Source organism: Calliphora vicina, chromosome 2, assembly GCF_958450345.1.
Source record: "Calliphora vicina chromosome 2, idCalVici1.1, whole genome shotgun sequence".
NCBI classification, from domain to species: domain Eukaryota; kingdom Metazoa; phylum Arthropoda; class Insecta; order Diptera; family Calliphoridae; genus Calliphora; species Calliphora vicina.
In genome coordinates, this window is record NC_088781.1 from 58,402,457 (window position 1) to 58,424,001 (window position 21,545).

At 28.9% G+C, this 21,545-nt stretch overlaps 1 protein-coding gene across 19 annotated transcripts in view; it reads left to right on the forward strand.

The window, feature by feature from the left end:
• Positions 1 to 21,545, forward strand: part of LOC135951762 (thioester-containing protein 1 allele S3-like) — a 66,408-nt gene that overhangs the window by 23,173 nt on the left and 21,690 nt on the right. Inside the window, exon 5 of one of the 19 annotated variants that reach the window (XM_065501475.1) lies at positions 535 to 715. The exons of 12 other annotated variants lie outside the window; for them this stretch is intronic. In XM_065501475.1, coding sequence (XP_065357547.1) covers positions 535 to 715 — 181 coding nt within the window. Of the gene's footprint in view, positions 1 to 534; positions 716 to 3,469; positions 3,660 to 8,313; positions 8,522 to 12,945; positions 13,154 to 13,619; positions 13,825 to 18,606; positions 18,836 to 19,396; positions 19,602 to 21,545 lie in introns of all 19 variants that reach the window. 6 more of the 19 variants (XM_065501474.1, XM_065501468.1, XM_065501467.1 and 3 more) reach the window with 6 other exon arrangements.

Below are 21,545 nucleotides of genomic sequence, written 5' to 3' on the forward strand. Positions count from 1 at the left end.
ATTTGGTGAAGGGTATATAAGATTCGGCCCAGCCGGATATAGCTATCTTAATTTTTTTTATTATTGCTAAGTTATCAAATTATAATAATGAATGCTCATTTTGAATTTTTGACACAAACAAGTTGGTATTTATTTATTACACAATTAGTGGATTCACAAGGTATCCTATAATGTCATATTGTCATAATGTTCTAATATTTCACAACTTGGCGACTCGGCTTATCCTTTAGCCCTTTTAAAAAATAGCAAAAAACACCATCCAAAGGAAATCCAGATGTAAACTTTCAAAACGCTCTTTTTTTTGTATCCTCTATCAAAATTTATTGGTCGGAGCTTGTAATTTAGGGAATTTTAGGAAATTTTTTAACTTGAAAGGCAATAACAACATTTTTAAACCATTGTAAAATATTAGAACATTATGATAATATGACGTGATAGGATACCTTATGAATCCACTAAATGTTTTATAAAAGTTTTCACTCTATATAAACTTTCTATTTCAAAGTAAATGTCAAAAAATATACAAAATTTCAGATATGCAACCTAGAACTTTCTTTTACGCAAACTCATTTCTTCGAGGTCCAAGTATTGACTTGAATATACATAAAGGAATGGTAAAACACAAAGTCACTGCAATGGCTGCATCTAACACGAATGTAGTAACAACAATTCGTAAAACATTTATTGAAAATTGGATTTTCAATAATTTTAAGAAGTACGAGTATTTATATATTAATTTATGTTAATTTGTCAAAGTGCAATGTCCTTATTTGGAAAGTTTTTCATCTATGCTGGTGGCAAGTTCTAAAATTGTTCTTCCTCATTTAAAAGCCAAATGCTAAACGTTTCAAAATAAAATGTTCAAACTCGAAACTTTTTTAAATATTGTTCAAATATTCCAATTTCGTGCTTAGATGATGGAGAATAATTTTGGAAACAAATACATATTCACACATTATTCAAACCTAAGTTTAATAGAAAAAGAAGAAAACTATACAATACTGTTTGGTTTTAAAATTATAATTAGATTATGATAGGATTTTTTCAAAGTATAAGTATATAAGAATATGAAAAATTTTTGTTTAAAAAATTTCAGAAAACGAACTAACTCTCTTTTACATATATCGAATGATGTACGATCAATCGTTTCGAAATAAAGCTGTCAGACTAAAATTTTTCAACCACGATACTCAGTCTTTTCTAAATCCGGGTGGTGATTTTACGAAAAATCACGAAAAATTTGTATTTCAAACCGCCCCTAGAGATGATAATGTGGTAACGCAAATTCGTAAAACATTTATTGAAAATTGGATTTTCAATAATTTTAACAAGTACGAATATTATTTATGTATTTAAATTATGATTATATATGAATGTAAATATATGCATATTATATCATTGTTTGCAAAGTTTTTCATACATTCATAGATATTTAAAGGCATGTATGTAAAAATACATAGAAACAAATTTCATTACCTTGCCAAAGATTCGAAATATTTAAGTTTTTATTAAATCAAATAAATCATTGTTCACTTAAAATCCGGTCGCACTTAAGTTTTAATATCTACATAAAGAAAAATGCGAATTCATAATGTTCAACCATAAATTAAATTTTATTTATTAGCAATTATGAATATGCAAAAAGACTAGTTAAATATCTTTATTTCTAATAAAAATTTCTAGTTTTTTACTTGATGGTATACATTAAATTTTGCAAAACTTTTCGGTCCACCTGAGCTGCATATTTATTCCAAGCAGATAAAATTCTTTAATTGTCGATAATAGCGCTTCCATTTTTCTTTAAGATAGCTTTGAAAATATCCAAGGCAGCTTTGGAATGGTGGCAGGAAACCAAATCAGGCCAAAACTTTACTGAAGAATAGTGTTGTCTAATAAAGGGTAGCAAACGTTTTTGAAGACATTCTTTGATGTAAATATCCGAAGTCATAGTTGTAGAGGTTACAAACGGAGCACTTTTAAGACCGCAACTACAAATAGCTTGCCACACCATTACCTTCTTACGAAATTTATAAATTTTTATTTATATTTTTGATCGACATTCCCGCGGCTCTCTGCAACATAAAATTTCCGTCCTGGTAACATTTTCACATACGTTTCATCATCCATGATAAGGCAGTTATTAAACTTTGTCCAAACTTGTTCGTAAAGTAAACGAGACCGTTTTACAGCAGTAATATTTTGCTTTTCTGCACGATTTGGATATTTAATGTATTCTTCTTGCTGTACTACGGCTGGTTTATATTTTTTGGTGCGATCATTATCAGATAAACCAGGATTTTGTTTAATACAACGCACTATTTTCGTTGTAAGGTCTTGGTCTCATCTGCTAACTTTTTTGGTTTCCTTTTTCTTACGATCCGTGCTTAAGGTTCCCCTGTAACGTTTTATAGCATCATTCACAGTACTTTTTGGAAGCTTCAGATTTTTTTTTCTATCATTGTACCTGACCATGTAGGATTTTTGTGCACAACGGTTGGTTTGTTAAGAAAGTTATGCCAAAAGAAAACAAAAATGTTGCCACTAGTTTTTTGTAACCGGATTTTATGTGAACAATGCTTTATTTTAAACAATTAAAGCATTCATTACGAATTAAGACTTAATTTCTTCGTACTTCAATCTGATTGAATTCATTTCTATACGATTTCATTTCTTATACACTGAGAAAACAGATTCGTGATAGCAACCGAATTTGTTACCAATCGAATTATTCTATCTTAGTGAACGAATTTTACATTTGTGGCTACAAAATTGTAGAAGGCGTAACACAAGTTTGGTTGCTTCAACCGAAATTCTTCATTGTCAACTGACTTTCTGTTGATAGAACTGAAAAATTCTATGTCTGCAACCGAATCATTCGATTGGCAATAAATTCGGTTGCTACTACGAATCTATTTTCTCTGTGTAGAATCAATTCTTTATAGCATTTCATGTATTCTTCTCTTTCACCAATTAGCGAATTTTTGGGCCGTCAAATAAGCCTGCTTTCAGCTTTTCTATACTCAGATTGGAAAACTTCCTTGAAATATACCTTCATTTAATTTTTTGCATAACAATTGTTTCATAAATTTTGAACTATTGATCGCATTAAAAACAATTGTATACATCATTTCAATATATTGTAAACCTAAATTTTTGTAAATTTAGTTTAACAAAATCGGACTAGTTGTTTTTAAGTGCAGAAATGTGTCAAAATATTGACAATTGTTCTTAAAAATTATTTAAAAAAAAATTATCAATAGAATTAAAAAATTAAACCATTTTTGTACTTATTTAGCCATGATGCAAAAATTTAATAATTTGCCAAATGAGTTGAGAATTATTTTAATAAATTGTACTTAACCTGGCTGCATTATTATGTATGTATCTTTAAACACAATTAGAACAGAGCAAATATTTTAACATCTGCTAAACAATAAATCTCTTGAATACCTTTAAAAAACATTTTCAGAAATTCCTCGATTCCATCTTAAAAGTCCAAAATTAGCTCCCGGACGGTTATCTGCGTTTAAACTTCGTCCGTTAGCTGTACCAGCTCCTTCCGGTCCAACTGGTGGTCTTGTGAATCTATCTGCAAATAGTGTAGAACCAAGAATACGTAAAGAATTTATTGAAAATTGGATTTACAATAATATAAATAAGTACGATAAATTAAAATTAAAAATATTTTAAGTATTATATTTGCTTCTAATACTTACATACGCCTAAATATTTTATTATTTTAGGTTAAGGTTACTATTATATAGTATATTTACAATCTCATACATATTTCATAATTATAAATTTTTCTGTAATTTCAACATTTTTCATTTGCTTAGTATATATGTATATTATGAATCGTTATATGTAGATGGCAATCGATATAGCCTTGTAATTCTGTATGTTGAAATCAACTTTGGGAAGCCCCCAAAAACATAACTTACATACATGATTGATTGATTGATGTAGCTATTTAAATTCGAGAAAATCGGCCCAAAATGCCAAAACAATATGACTACCCCGATGTTTGTACTATTTTTGTTCTATATTTGGATTACTAATGATAGACATTTCCAACGCCATATAAATTCTTACCGACAATGGGTCAAAACTCTATGGTGGAAAAATTCGGCATAGCCGAATATATTAAGAGCGATATATTCGGATACATTTTGACTTAATTTGGAATCTTACATATTTCAAAATCGGGCAGGGTAAAAAAAATATTTTATTATAATATTAGTCATAATATTCGGACATTTTTTATTAATATTCTGACAGCGTCAGAGTAATTATCTGTTTATTTCACAAATATCAAATATTTTGGAATATCTTTTTGACATTTCAGCACGTCGCAATAACAAAAAAAGTAAACAATTCATGAAGGAAGATGTCTACTTAAAATCCTCAAACACTTCTACAATATCATTCTTACAACACGTCGAAATACAAAATATAGAAATTCGAACACATTTTATTGAATCTTGGATTATTGAAAATATTCAAAAGTAAATTTTATTATACATATTATTTCAATTAATGAATGTTGGCCTGAAATGAAAATTCATGCATGCATTTTGTACTTTGCTAAAGTTCACTGTAAAATTTACAGTGTAAATATTGGGCCACATTATATATATGTACATAAATCCATGTATTTAACACCAACTGTCAGTCGCTGTTGAAGCGAACATTTTAAAATGTTTTGTCTTTTTGCTTGGGTTAAGTTTAATTGGCCGAAGCTCAATTGGGCCCTAACGAATATCCCGTTGTGATACGCATTGTCTTATGATTGTTGGTCACCGTTACTTTTCAAATTACTCTTAGAGAGACAAGTCTGATAAAACATTATAGTGTGTCCTATGTCACCAAAAACCAATATTTACAAAGAAGATGCTCAGTTGTCTCCTCTCCTTTTTCGTCGTTACAACTTATATAAAACTTGCTGGAGTCAACTACGACATATCAAAAAAATAATTTTCGAGGCGCCCAAATTTCAGAAATCGACCCACCCTAATGTCCAGGAATTCATATAAGGATAACCGATGAATGTATTGATATCTCTTCGCATTGAATTATTCTACCAAAACATAGAAATCTGATGGACAATCGCAATGTTACGATATCACATGTGATAGTCGGATTTATCCTATATATTCCTTATCCTAGATCGAACACGTATATCACATGATGATCCATATTGAAAGTTGTTATGTTTTGGGAGCTTTTTGATTTGCCGGAATATCTGGTAGTAATCAGTTAAAAATATTGGTCTGTGCCTTAGATGAAGTAGTCCAAAGTGATCATGTTACCATAAACGCCACCATTATCAAAATACGTGGTATTGGTTTGATAAAAAAAATCGTAGTTGATTCATGAGCAATATTGTGAAAATGCCGCTTTAATGGTCTTGGATTTTGTACTCATGTTCCATTTTTGTATACTAACCAGTATTAGTTCAAGATATTTGTTGTACCTAAGGAGTGAAATGTTAATAAAAAAGAAACTAGAAAGAAAAGACTACAATTTTGATTTTTCTTTTATTTGATTGAAATTATTACAACTTACAAAAAGTATTATTTTTATAGTTCTAATCAATAGTGATGAATTTATGAACCTTTTCCGGAAACCCTTTCATTAAGTTTAATCGACTTTAAAATCCGTTTAAAATCGACTTTTGGACACTTTTTTTGTGCTCTTCAATTCTCTTTTAACAAGTGCCTAATATCTCGCAACTGGCCTTAGCTCCAGACAGTTTGGAGGATTTGCCTCTCTTGTTACACATAGCACATTATTGTCAAGTCAAAAATAAGTGGACACATTAAGAATTGAAGAATCATATTTTGTAAACATTCCTTGATATAAATTTCGGTATTTGAAACAAATGTTTGGCTTCTTTTGCCATACCAATAACTTTTTGAGAAAATTTTCTGCTTTTGGGTCCTAAACTTTTCTACAACATTCCATCGAGCATCATTAACATAAAAATATTCACCCCTATCGTGAAAAACATGTGAAATTTATGTTTCCATGAAATATTCATTTCCCTCGAAGGGAAAATTGCTATCGTGATATTCCCCTAAACTTTTCATTCACAATAGTTGATTTTGTTTGTAGCAGCTGTTTATTGTTTACAAAATTCCATCTAAAAATTTCACAACATGTGGAATTTTTTCACGTGAATAAAGTTTATGAACGAAAAATGGGAACATATTTCATGTGAAATATTGATTCGCGATAGGGGTGATTGACCCGAAAGCTGTGAAAAATTATCCAGAACATACGCTTCGTCATCCATTATGCAGCAGGTATATATTTTTTTTATTAAATTTAACTTCAATTTCCTTTCTCTGTCTTTGGTCTCTAAGCCTGCAAGGAATTCTGCTAAAAATTGGCTTTAACTTTTCGTACCAAATAGTCCGAGTACTGAGCTAACCGGACTGCTTTCCTACCGGATGTGTTGAGAGCTCGTTCGAAAATACTTTCTATATATTGGCTTTAGAAACATCATGACCATTCCTTCTACCAACGGAGGTTTTCTATCAACGGACAAGTTCTCCCGATACTGTTTAATAACATTGGAATCAGTTTGACGGCAGACCTTTGTAACTTTTAAGGTTTTTCCGATCTCAATCCTTATTAACTCCTAACACCATTCTAATAATAGTTCCAGCTGCCTAGTCTATGTTGGACTTATTATCAATAGAGTTAATTACTTCAAAAATAATAGACCAATTGATCTTCCATCTATTCAATAAATAGTTTTAAGAATCTACCTCGAAACAGAAACCGAGGTCTGTCAGAAAAACAGTCCTTCGACACTTTTAAATTACTAAATACCACGGCACTTAATTAGAGAAATTAAGAATGAAATGAAACTGCATGAAATTTGTGATAATAGTGAAAAATAGAATTTCTAAACTACGATAAATGTAAAAATAGACAATTTATTGTCAAATGTTTAATTGTTCAAGGTAGCATGTTCAAGTTTAGCGACCAACACTGAAAATGTTTATTCAAATTAGATGCAAGATCTGTCAAAAAGTATAATTTGTCCTTGGCCAATGGCAATGTTAAAGTTAACCAGTCCGCAACACCCAGTTGTTTTCATATTAATGTAAGACTAGCAAATGTTTAATGAAATTTTGTCTTATCTTTATAAAATGAAATGCCAGAGCCTGTGAATTTTATAAAATATATAGTTTTGCATTGCGTTTAGGAAAAGTAGGAGCTCTAGATCCGGATATATCCAATAGTATAGAATCAAAATTACTTAAAGACTTTGTAAAAAATTGGTTTATCAATTACATAAATAAGTTCAAACAGCTAAATTTTTTTAATTATTTAAGGTATTCTTAAGATTTTTAATTCCTTTTGCTATTCGCTACTAACATTAAGAGAAAATTTGTAAATAAAATTGTAATTAATTTAGTAATTTTAAGTATATTGTCCTTTATATTTCACATTTTTTTATCATTTAACCCATAAATCAATCTGCTTTTTTAGCCAAACGTTCTGACGAAGATTTAGATTATGAGGAAGAAGACGTGGAAGAATTTTTTTCGGAAGACGAAAACGATTTGTTTGAATATGATATTATTTCAGTGCAAACGCAAGGCACACATTTAAATATTATAGAACGTAAAAATTTCAATGAAATTTGGATATGGGATTCGGGCATAAATTTTAGGTTTGTCAACGTTTACGATTTTTCAGACAATTGTAAAACGCTTCATTTAATACTAATTTTTAATGCTGCATAGTTTGTAAATAGTTAATTTAATTATTAATTATAGTAGGTTTATTCGTAAATATGGAGCGGTTTTAATTAACTTAACTAAATAGCAATTGAGAGTTACTTAAGTTATGACAAGGAACGAGGTTCAAGTAACTGAAATTGTAATCCTAGCACTGTATTTTTTTTACTATTGGTATCTTATCAGTCATATTGTTATAATGTTCTAGTATATCACAATTCGGCAGCTCGGCTTAACCGACTCTTAGGCATTCGGCGCAGGTATCTGCTGGTTGGTTACGATAACACAATAAACATAGCATACAAAGTAGTATTATTTTAGGACATTTTTTGCTTGAAAAGCATTAAAAATCATTTTGAAATTTAGGACATTATGACAATATGACTGATAAGAGACCTTGTGAATTGACCATATATAAATTTAATTTCGTAACAATAATACCGATTTTATCTAATGCCCTTTGTATTATTGAGTATAATTGCCATTTACAAAATTTTCATTTGACAAAATGATACATTTCGAAAGTTTGAAACTGTATTAAGTTAAAAATAAATTTCAGATTATCCACGTATCTATTATAGTAGACCAGGACCACTACCTGGTAATAGTCAAATATTATCTGGGTTCGGAGGCAATTTTGATGTCGTCGACTTTAAAATGTCAATAAATACAATATCTGGTCATCCTAGTACAACTCCTATCCCCAGTATGGAACCAAAAATACGTAAAGAATTTATAGAAAATTGGATTTTCAATAGTCTAAATAAGTACGAAACAATTTTCAATTATAAAATATGGAATGTTTAACATGATTATCTACTATTTGTTACTAATCTTATTAAAAAAACTAATGGTCTGTTCGTTTACTGTTTTAAGTGACTAAAATTGTAACTCAAGTACTATATAAATGTAATTTCGTAACAATAATACCGATTTTAACTAATGCCCTTTGTATTACTTTTAATACAAACATTGAGTATAATTGCTATTTACGAAACACATATCGAAAGTTGGAAACTCTATTAAGTTAAAAATAAATTTCAGATTATAGATATATATTATCATTTGGGTTCAAAGGTAAATTTGATGTCTTCGACTATGAAATGTCAATAAATACACTATCTGGTCATCCTAGTACAACTCCTATTCCCAGTATGGATCTAAAAATACGTAAAGATTTTATAGAAAATTGGATTTTCAATAGTCTAAATAAGTACGAAATAATTTCAATTATAAAATATGGAATGTTGAACATGATTATATACTATTTGTTACTAATATTATTAAAAAACTAACGGTCTGTTCGTTTACGTACTAGTTTTAACTATTGGGAGATTTTCAATGTAAAAATTTAACAAAATATTAAATTAGTAGGTCAACGAACAACCTTGGAATGTAAATAATTTTATTAATCCCCATTAACACAAATTTGATTCCTTTTAATTTATTAACAAATTTTGAATTTCTTTAATGAAATTTCCAAAATTTTAATCCACTTTAAAAATAAACACTTAACCAGAAGTTTGTACTAAATATAGGTCTTTATTTACTACAATTTATTTACTACAATTAATATTAATATTTTTTAATATTAAGACCTAGAAACTGATATTTAAATCAATTCTTTAGCACTTTGACTAGTTTTAATGAGTTTTAACAAATTTGGTAAAAAAAAACCCAATCACCCCTATCGCGAAACAATATTTCACATGAAATATGTTCCCTTTTCCCATTTTTCGTCCATCAACTTTGTTCACGTGAAAAAATTCCTCATGTTATGAAATTTTTAGATGGAATTTTGTAAACAATAAACAGCTCAAGGCGAATTTATATAAACTAGGATCGCCTGGTGGTCAAAATTTGACCACTAATAACGAAATTATACAGTAACTTTTGAGTATACGCAAAAATATTTTTCACGTTTGTGTTCAAATACACGTGTATTTAGATGTGCATAAACATGTTGTTGTTGTTTTTCAAGCAAATTTAAAACGCTTTTTAACAATTTTATGGAAAGAATTTTTAAAAAAAATTTATATTGTGCACATCTACAGAAAATAACCTTTTAAACCATATATGTTTCTTCAATATTGGTGGACAATAACATACTTAAAAGTGTACCACAAAAAAACGTGTGGCCTATTTATATATAAGATTCGCCTTGAAACAGCTGTTACGAACTAAATCAACTATTGTGAATGAAAAGTTCACATGAATTTCACATGTTATCTTCTATCATCATCATCATAATATTAATAGGCAAGTCGATTTCTTTAGACCCCTTTTACTCTCACATTATACATTCAATTTGGGCAAGAAATATACCATTTTAAAGGGATTTATTCTCAGAAGTGCAGAATATATATTTTATTGAAATCGGTTCAGTTTTTTAGGAGTTATAAGTGTTTAAAGATGTTACTAACACATATGCAAAAACGTGTACATGTGAAGCTTAAGCTAAAAAGTAAACAAACCAATGCGTGTTTGTCCAATTTGTTGTTGTAAATAAATAAGAGAAACAATTAAACAGTGTTGATTTAGCTCTGTTTTATGTGAGAGTTATTATAGAAAACAAAGAAGAAGACTTTGCTTTAATAAATATATTTTGAAGGTGTTTTTTTATTTTCTAACTCCCATATGCATAAACAATTTTTAAATTTATCAAAGGTTTATATCAAAGGTTTATAAAACAAATTTCCCATTCAAAATTTGTTTTATAAACCTTTGACAAATTTAAAAAACTGTTTATGCATATGGGGGTAAATATGTAATTGTAGATAAGTAAATAGTTATTTTATAATTGTGACGATTTTCAACGGTTTATCACTGCATGAAGTTTAATGAAAAATGGGACGGGTCGGAAAAAATGGTTAGTCGCCTCCCATATATAGTAAATAGTTATTCTAAATATTTTGTGAACTATAATTGCAAGATTCTTCAAACTTAGTCTAAATGGCTCTTTTATAAATTTGCATAGTTTCGCTGAAATTGTTCGGGATTGGAATAGTGGGCGTGGCACACCCTATACAAAGTATATAATTAATTTCGAATATCTGTAGAACTATAATTGTAAAAGTGTTTAAAGTTTTAGCGAATTAATTTCTTATTACTGTGCGGAGTTTAGCTGAATATAGACGGAATTAGATTACAGGGCATAGCACCCAACATGGGAGAGGTCGGAAAAGGATGTGAGTCACAAAGTAATAATTGCAAGGTCCTTCTAACTTTGTCCGCAAAGCTCTCTTACCATTTTACATAGATTGGCTGAAAATGGTCGGGATTGCATTAGTGGTTATGGCGCAAAATAAATAATTAATTTTGAATATCTGGAGAACTATAATTCTAAAAGAATTTAAACTCTGTATCAATCAATTAATTACCATTCTAAGGAAGTTAGGTAAAAACGAATTTATTCCTGATTTATTTATCCCTGTTCGAAGTTTAGCTAAGCATGATCGTCTTAGTAGGAATGACCCCTCCCATATAAAGGAAAGTCAAAGTAAATCTTGATATTTACATAAAAGGTTTAAAAATGGGTGGGATCAGAGCAGTGGTATCTCCCATACAAAATTAGTTACTTATTTTCGAATGTCAAGTGAACTGCAATGTATGTGTTATTTTCGTATTTCCATTCATATTTTTTTAATTTTACTAGGGTAGGGGTAGCGAAGTGCACCGGGTTATGCTAGTATATATAAAAATGAAATGGTCCATGTATGTAATCACGTGAGAACGGCTGGAGCGATTTGGCTGATTTTTATTTTATTCGATTCGAAATTTTCAGGAGATGGTTTGTAAAGAAAAAAAATTGAAAAAATTCCGGGTAAAACTCGGAAATTATTTTTTTTGTGAGTCCAGTCAACTGTTATTAAGAAAGCTCCCTAAAAAATGCAGTACAAATTTAGATATTTTATTTGCAAATAAATAAGAACAGGGTGGTGTGTATGGGTTGGAGAAACTCGAAGAACTAAAATTAGTAAATGCTACCGGGCGAAGCCGTGGCGATCAACTAGTTGTCATATAAATTCGAAGACACTATCGCATACATAGCCAGTTTGGTATCAGTATCTTTCCCTCTAGCGGAGTATTAAAATATCCAAAACGGATCAGTTTAGTTCAGTGATGTATAATATAGAGTGACTAAAAGGTACAAGACACATGACTAGTTCATTGTCAGTTCGCTTCATAGTTGGAGAGTTTTGCTACTTGTATTTCAGTGTTAAATAGTCAGTTTGAATTTTTAAGAATTGAATACAAAAGATAACACAGTGCAACACGAAAAAAAATAACCATATACGAACACCATCAGTTTTGCCCAAAGTCATCTCTTTTTATGGTCCCCCAAAGATTTGGGGCCTGGGTGTCATTTTTGCAAAAATGTTCTTTCTCAGGCTGATATCTTGCAAACAGAATTTTAATTTACTCTCTGAGGCAAAGTTGTAGTCCTTGTCATAAAGAACAAAAATTGTGAACACATAAAATCAAAAAAACTTTATCTTCAAGATCAAAATCGTCAAAAACTTTAAAAAATTTGATTTTTTTTAAATTTGTTCCCCTGTTCAGGTCCATAGGTAGCAAACCGTTCAAAATTCAAGGAAATAATCAACTACAAAAACGTACCTAAGATCTCAATAAACAACTTTCTAGAACATATGAACTTCCTAGGAATGATTCCTAACACCGTTTAGGTAGGTTAATATAAGATATAATAAACTAAAGGAATTAAGTGTTTTGGTCATTAAACTATTAAATTATTATAAACTAAAGCATACTTTAAGGCAGCTTTAAACAAATTTATTTCTAATTTATTTAAGTTTTTTGCGATTTTGATCTTGAAGATGAAGTTTTTTTGATTTTATATGTTCACAATTTTTATTCTTTATGACAACGGCTACAACTTTTCCTCAGAGAGTACATCAAAATTCCTAACTATTTGCAAGATATGAGCCTGAGAAAATGGGCCCCAAATCTTTGGGGTCCCATTAAAACAAAAGTGCATGACTTTGGGCAAAACTGGGTCTTTTATCACGTAGTGGTGTCCGTATATGGTTATATTTCTATGACTCAAAAAGATACAAACAGTGTAATTTATGAATTTCTACATATTGAAAATGCAATTTAAATACAATTATTTTTATGAAATCTAGAGGCAATCCGTTTAGAGAGTATTAAACTTAAAACCAATTTTCAGATTATCCACGTTTCTACTATAGTATGTCAAGTAATGGCCGTCGATTTGGAGCAATGCCTGTTAATAGAATAACATTTAGCTCATACGGAGGCATATCAGCACAATCTGCTGGTCTTCCTGGTGCAATTGGTTTGTCACCTAGTGCCAGTATAGAACCGCAAATACGTAAAGAATTTGTGGAAAATTGGATTTTCAATAATCTAAATAAGTATGACAAAAATGTTTAATATTATTATTTGCTATTTATTACTAATCTGTTCGTTTAAGCACTAGTTTTAATAATTTTTGCCAAATTTGCAAAATAAATGCGAGTGTGTCTGCTAAAAACAATTTTATTTTGGGTTAAATTAAGTGAAAGTTAAAATGTTCATTATCATATGCAATTCATTAAACACATTTTGTGATTGTTTTAAATTAAGTTAAATAATTCTGACACTAATCACAGAATATCTGTGTCTATTGACTCCGCCCTTAAACTAGAACCTGTCCCTACTACCCAATTTCGTGTCAATTCTCTTTTCTCTAGGTTACGTTTAGTTACACTCTATAAACAAATTATTTTAGTCAAAACTGAAATATTAAAAAGATTTTACATTTTGACTAAAATAAAAACTCCCTTAAAGTCGATCATTTTATCAAGCTCAAATTCAATTATATAAATTACAATTTTTCAGACTATTTCCCGATATATTTTAATGGTCCAATGGTTTTACCGCTTGCTTCGAGACCTGAACTATTAGATAGTGTAAGAATTACAGGAGGTGCATTTTCTAGTTTTCCACAACCAGCAATACAACAAGCTGGTCCCATTAGTTCCAGCACAGAACCAAAAATACGTAAAGAATTCATTGAAAATTGGATTTTCAATAATTTAAATAAGTACGAAAAGTGAACATTTATTAAAGATGTTTTTTTGTTAATCTAAAGTTTTTAACATAATTAAGTATGCGCTTTTTGTTACTAATATGGGATTAAGGAGTAAAAATTAAATGGTTTTAAATTATTTTTAAGATTTTTTGGGGTTTTAGTGATTACTAATATTTTTTTAATAAAATTTCCCGTGGCTATATACGGTGTTGTTGTGCTATTAAGGGTTAATTTAAATTTTTCTGCTGTCTTTGTAAATACTAGACTGTGATATATTTATACTAAGTTTCATCAAAATCGGCCGAAAAATATATAACATTTCGCTACCTTTCCATGAGAAATTCCAAATATTGAAAAATTTTACCTTTGACCTTCACGATTTAAGGGTTAACGTTTTCTGATTTTAGTAAAACTTTCAGACTATATTTAAAAATAACTTGAATATAATATTCTGAATAGCTTTTGCTTAAAAATCATAACAGTAAAGAAATTCGGCTCATTCGCCAAAATATGGCCAAAAAAATAGATTTTTTCGAAAATCTCAAAATTTAATCCGAAGGTACGGAAAAACTATAGGAGGTATTTTCATACTTTTTTCATATTTTTATTCCTATTATGTTCTCAATAAATCCCAATGTGATGATCAAAAAATTTTGAAATTTGTTTAACAAAATTTTTAAAAATTGGAAACATAGAGATTAGACATAGAGCGGAAACTCTCCTGTCAAATACCTAAGCCAGTTGTCAGAAACCTAAGTGGTGAGAATGTATTAGTAGAAAAAACTATGTGAAAAAAAATTTGAGTAATTTTTTTGTTTGAGTTTTTTTTTCCAGTTTCTGCTCTATGTTTCTCTATGATTAGAAATTGGAGTTTTGAAACTGCCGTTAAAAAATTAATTATGGATATATTTTAAGTAAAAATGTACTTTTATTATAATATTTCTCAAAATATGTTAATTTTGTTTCTACATTTCTTATTCTAGTGGCCTGAGACACGTTAATGGCCTGGCGATTTTTTAATAACTTTAACATTATTTAACCAATTTTTGTCTTTTATATCTTATTAGAACGACAATTACGTGTACATTTCGATTCTTTTAAATCAAATTGCAAAAGTTATTATTTAATGGCAAAATTTTTACAAAAACTGAAAAAAATGCATTTTTCCACTTGTAAATGCACCTCAAAACTTCAGCGTCGTTGCGGCATCAGTTAACGTTATCCTATCATCCTAATATTTTACACAACGAGTTTCTACATTACATAGAACCATTCTAGAGGGGGGGGACGGCCTGTATCTAGAAAATTTGTTTCGTCCATACAATTTTGGAGCACTCTAATGTGCATTCGTCGCCGTCTCAGTGACAACCAAACAAAAGAGATCAAGTAAGAGAGCTATATTTGGCTGTGCCGAATTCTATATACCCTTCACCAAATTATACTTCAAAATAAAAATTTTAAATATTTTTATGTAAACAAAATTTTTTCTCAAAAGTTGTTTTTTTAATTTTTTGGAAAAAAAATTGTTTGGAATTGTTTTTTTAAATTTAATTTTTTTTTAAATTTAAAATTTTTTTTTTGTTTTTTTAATTTTTTTTTAAATATTTAACGAAAAAAAGTTTTAGTGAAAAAAAAATTTGGGTTAAAATATATTTTTTCCGATTTTGACCCATTGTAGGTCCAACTTACTATGGTCTTATATACGTCATTGCAAACGTCTTTGAAATATCTATCATTAGGTAACCATATTGTCTATATTAATGACTTAGTAATCCAGATATAGGTAAAAAATTTAGGTTTTCCTGGTTTTTTCCTTATATCTCAGCCATTTGTGGACCGATTTTATAATAGCAACCGAGGCCGAAGAATTCCGGAGATATTTATGTATGAATAATGTATGTCAGTTATTTGGGGGCTTCGGAAAGTTGATTTCAACTGACAGACGGACATGGTTTAATCGACTCGAATGGGTCAAAATCGGGAAAAATATTTTTTAACCCGAATGTTTTTTCACCAAAATTGAAAAAAAATTTTAAAAACTATTTTTTAAAAAAAAAGTTTAATTTTTTTTATCTAAAAATATTGAAAATTTTTATTTTAAAGTATAATTTGGTGAATGGTATATAAGATTCGGCACAGCCGAATATAGCTCTATTACTTGTTAAGATTAAAAACTTTAACCAGCCCCTTTTTATTTGTTTTTTAACTAAGAGATGTATATTGTTTGCGATATTGTGAAAAAACTGGGCCAAGATATGGATAAATTTTGAAATGTGAATATTAGGGTATTCATTCGACTAATGATCGTTCGATTAATCGAATAATTTCTTACGAATAATTATTCGATCAATTTAAATATGGCAATTTTCGAATAACGAATAATTCGAACAATTTTATGTAGAATAATCGAATAAAACGAATAAATGTTCATATATATTTAAATTTATAAAATTGCTTAAAATTTTTCATAATTTCAAATTTAAATAAGTAATAATGACTCACAAAAATTGTATTGTTTCTGAAATTCGACAAATAACTAATGACAAAGAGGCTTTCGATCACTGTAGATGAGTGTTCCGATAGCTCCTTCTATAAATATATAAATATTACTGCAAGAAGTTACAATTCTAAAAACAAATCTTTAAAAATTGTTTACTTTGGACTTGAACCAATGAAAATAAAAGGTACGGAATAAAATATTTGTTATTTAGCTGGCGAAATATTAGAAGAATCTCAATTAATAATCAAAATTTTAACATAGATTAAAGTGGACTGGAATGTGATGGAGAATGTGATTTTGAAACGGTCGTCGAAAGTGATATTAAGGATGACATTTGCAATGATTACATTGAAATAGATGATGGCCATGATCTTGAAATATATTTATATTGTATTTGAATTCAGGATCATGTCCAACTAGCTCACATTTTTTAAAACTAGTCAATTGTTTTTTAGATTGTTCGGGAGTTAATCTGATCAGAATATTTCTGTTGAAAATTTAATGATGGACTTTGTTTTCGAATGTTTTTTAACATTATCAATACTTGAATTGTTAACTTTGACGTTATTTTTGTTTTTCTTTAACAATAAAATATTAAAAAACCGACATCAAAATTTCAATCTTTACTTTTTTAAAAAAATTTAAATTATTCGAATAATTCGATTAATTTTAAACGTGTGATCGAATTATTCGAACAAGTTAAAATCTCTTATTCGTATTATTCGTTTTATTCGAACAAGAGAAAAATCGAATAATTCGAATACCCTAGTGAATATTCAAATGCATGGAACTCAATAACTATAAGATATGGATTGCACAAGAGTTTAAAAATACTCATCTGCTACCCATATGCGAAGTTTCAGGCAAATCGGATCAGGCAGTTAGAAATGGCAGATCTATTTCCAAAATATTTTGATTCCACTGCAGTATATGCATTATTTAATAATCTTAATACTCGTATACTTAAAATAACTTAAATTTCCGAGTAACTACTACCATTTATTTAAAAAACTTTAATGAACATGGAATTCAAATTAAATTATTTTATGAATTCCCACGAATAACAATTTAGGAAGTATGTAACAGAGCTGTAAATGAATCATTCTTTTTTGATTTTAATTCATTATGAATTAGCTAAATTTTGAATTAATTCATTGAATTGAAAAAATGAATTGAATGAAATTTGAATCAATTCGAACGAATTAGGCAGAAATGAATTTCAATTCATTTCCAATTCAAATGAATTTGTAAAAATGAGTGGCAATTCATTTACAATTCATTTGAATTGAATTGATTTTGAATTAATTCAAATGAATTAGAAAAAAGAATAGCAATTCAAAAGAATGATTCAAAAATGAGTTGCAATCAATCAAATTCAAGAGCAGATTCTCCTACCAAAATGAAAATATCCAGTACAACAATTGAAAAGCCTTGTCCTGTATACGCACCTGATCAATGAAAACATGGTGTTTGGAGTTTATTTCTTCAAGAAGAACTGATTTTTATTTTGAAATACGCTGAACGACAAAAAATATTTAATATTCAAGAAGCAATTAATAATTTTTGAAATTTTGTGACCCACGACCACCCAACAACAAACTTTTTGCTAATATTTATATTATATTTATTTCAAAAAAATAAAACTATCTTCCAAAAATAATCAAAAATCAGGAAAAATAACAATGTATGTAGTTCAAAACACAATTGAGTTTCATAAATAAGGCTAATTCGATTTAATTAGAATGCATCATTCACCTTAAACAACAATAGCTTTTCAAAATTATCATCTGAAAGAAATCCACGTGACGATGGTAACGGCGCATTATATTTAAAGGAAGACTTTTTAACCGTCGATTAATTATACTGCATACTTAATGACATTGAAGAATCTGCTAAATATGCTGCGAATTTCGCGTCGGAGTTGGAAATGAATTGCTAATTTTTTTTTTAATTCGTTTGAATTAATTCAAAATCAATTCAATTCAAATGAATTGAATTAATTCAAAATCAATTCAATTCATATGAATTGAATTAATTCAAAATCAATTCAATTCATTTGAATTCTAAACGAATTGCAATTCATTTTTACAAAATTCATTTGAATTAATTCAAAATCAATTCAATTCATTTGAATTGGAAACGAATTGCAATTCATTTTTACCAAATTCATTTGAATTGACTCAAATTTCATTCAATTCATTTTTTTGTGTGAATGATTCGCGAATTAATTCAAAAATGAGTGATTCATTTACAGCTCTGGTATGTAACTCAATTAAAATAAAACCAATTTTCAGATTATCCACGAGTCTACTATAGTATGCCAGCTAATGGCCTCCGCTTTGGAGCAATGCCTGTTAATAGATTAACAGTAAGCGGATTCGGAGGCATAGCTTATAGTCTCAACTCACCACAACCACAATATGCTTGTCCTGCTGGTGCATTTGGTCTGTCGCCTAGTCCCAGTATAGAACCTCAAATACGTAAAGAATTTGTGGAAAACTGGATTTTCAATAATCTAAATAAGTATGACAATAATATTTAACACAATTATTTGTTATTTATTACTAATCTGTTCGTTTTTGCTAACATTTGCAAATGTGCAATATAAATGTCAGTAAGTGTCTGCTTATATTAAGTCAAAATTAAAATGTTCCATAATTACTTATATTCATATTCAATTCATTAACAATATATGTTATTTGTAATTGTAAAATTAAGTCATATAAATTTGATAGTCTTACGCGATATTAATTATCAGTATTCAATTTAACTTGTGGGAAATGTGTGACCAAATTGCTCAAAACTTACTTATCTCGTAACTTGTGAAAATGAATAACTACAAATAGTTATAAGTAGTGATCGTTAATAACTTTACAATTCTCCATGTGACTGCTTTAAATGTATTTAAAATATACATTTTATCTTACAATTTTGAAATTTTTTGTACTAGGACCAATAATCCCCAACACAGTTCAAGATTAGATCTTAAACCTGCCATAGTTTTTAGTTGAATCTCTAAAATTTTACATTTAACTCAAATTCAAACACCATTATTACTCAATTATGTTAATTACAATTTTTCAGAATATTTACCAATGGCTTTACCGTTTAGTTCGGGACCTGTACTATTAGAAAGTGTAAGAATTACAGGAGGCGGATTTTCTGTTTTTGCACAACCAGCTTTAGCACAATCTGGCCTAGCTGGTCCGTCTGGTTCCGTAAGTTCCAGCATAGAACCAAAAATACGTAAAGAATTTATTGAAAATTGGATTTTCCATAATTTAAATAAGTACGAAAAGTGGACATTTATTAAAGATGTTTTTTTGTTAATTTATAGTTTTTAACATAAAATAATTTATGCGCTATTTGTTACTAATATGGTATGTAGGAGTAAAAATTAAATGGTTTTAAATTAATTTTAAGATTTTTGGGATTTTAGTTGTTAATAATATTTGGACCCAATTCTGGATAATAGCATGAAATTGACACGTTTTTTCTGTCAAGAGGGGCACCCATAGGCTTAAACTAATTCGGGTACGCTGAATTCAGTGGTGCTAACCGTTTTTTTAGGTTAGCTCGTATTTTCGAGATATACCGTTATTTCGAAAATGGAGGATGTTGCATAACATACATATATTCGCGTAACTCAAAAACAGTTTAGTTTATGGAATAAACTGAAAAAAACCGAAATTCCGCAATAAAATTACCTTTAAGTAAGTCTAGTAGCTTTTACTTTGCTCTCATTATGAGATAGCCATTCCATCAACAATTTTTCATTAAGTCAAAGTGAAATATTTTTAACTATTTGCTTAAGAACTAACTCTATGAATAATATTTGTTTTTTTTTATATTTTGTTCGTGTTAGAATTAAATATTTTTCATTTAAATTTAAACTTTGTATTATTTATTTTGGAGCCGATCAAACTGTCTAAACCGTAGCATTGTCTATTTGGCTAAATCAAATACAGCAATCTCCAAATTCATATCTTGATTTAATTCTAAAAAACTGAGTAACAAAACATTTTGTTACGTTTTTACCTTTTAAAAACAGTGGTTTATTTCCTTTAAATAAATTGTACTCTTTTAATTGCAATTAAATGCAGTTTAGTAGTTTAAAATTGTAACAACTATTTATTTATTAAAAAGTACACTACAGTTTAAATCATAGGGAAAATATACATAAAGCGGAAACTAGATAAAAACTCAAATAAAAAAATTACTCAAAAAAGTTACACATACGAATGTTGTTTTTGTTTTCACATAGTTTTTTTTACTAATACATTCTCACCGCTTAGGTTTTTGATAACTGAGTTAGGTCTTTGACAGGAGAGTTTCCGCTCTATGGTTTAAATAGTCACTCTGTGTATTTTGTATTTTATACAAATACTCTTTTATATTTCACAAAAATAATCAACTTAAATCACGGTTTTAGAACACTCTTGATGTTGCCTCAATCAAGATCCATAATCAATTGATTTGTTGTTGTTCGTTTATTCTGCCAGTATATATACACACCAGCGCCATCTTATAGAACTGTATTATCTACCACGATGATCACCTAGAGCATTTAAAGCTGCTTCACAGTTAATGTTCACAGCTCTATTTAAATATGGCTGAATTTATTTCTAATTCTTACTAAAAAAGTATTAAGTTTTTGTTTTTATACCCTTCATTTTGACATTCCGTTTGTAATTTCCACAATATAATTTTCCGACCCTATAAAGTCTATATATTCCTGATTCTTATAGATAGCGGAGTCGATAAAGACACGTCCGTCTGTCTGTTGAAATCAACTTTCCGAAGCCCCCAAATAATTTACATACACGATTCATACATCAATATCTCCGGAATTCTTCCGGCTCGAGAAAATCGGTCCACAAATGGCTGAGATATAAGGAAATAACCGGGACAACCTCGATTTGTGACCTATATCTGGATTACTAAGTTATTAATATAGACAATATGGATATTTAATGATAGAAATTTCAAAGACCTTTGCAACGACGTATGTATATAAGACCATAGTAAGTTGGACCTACAATGGGTCAAAATCGGAAAAAAGTATTTTTTAACCCGAATTTTTTTTTCACCAAAAGTTTTTTTTTCGCTAAATATTTAAAAAAAAATTTAAATTTAAAAAAAAACAATTCGAAAAAAAAATTTTCCAAAAAAAAAATAAATTTGGTTTCCTAAAAATATTTAAAATTTTTATTTTGAAGTATAATTTGGTGAA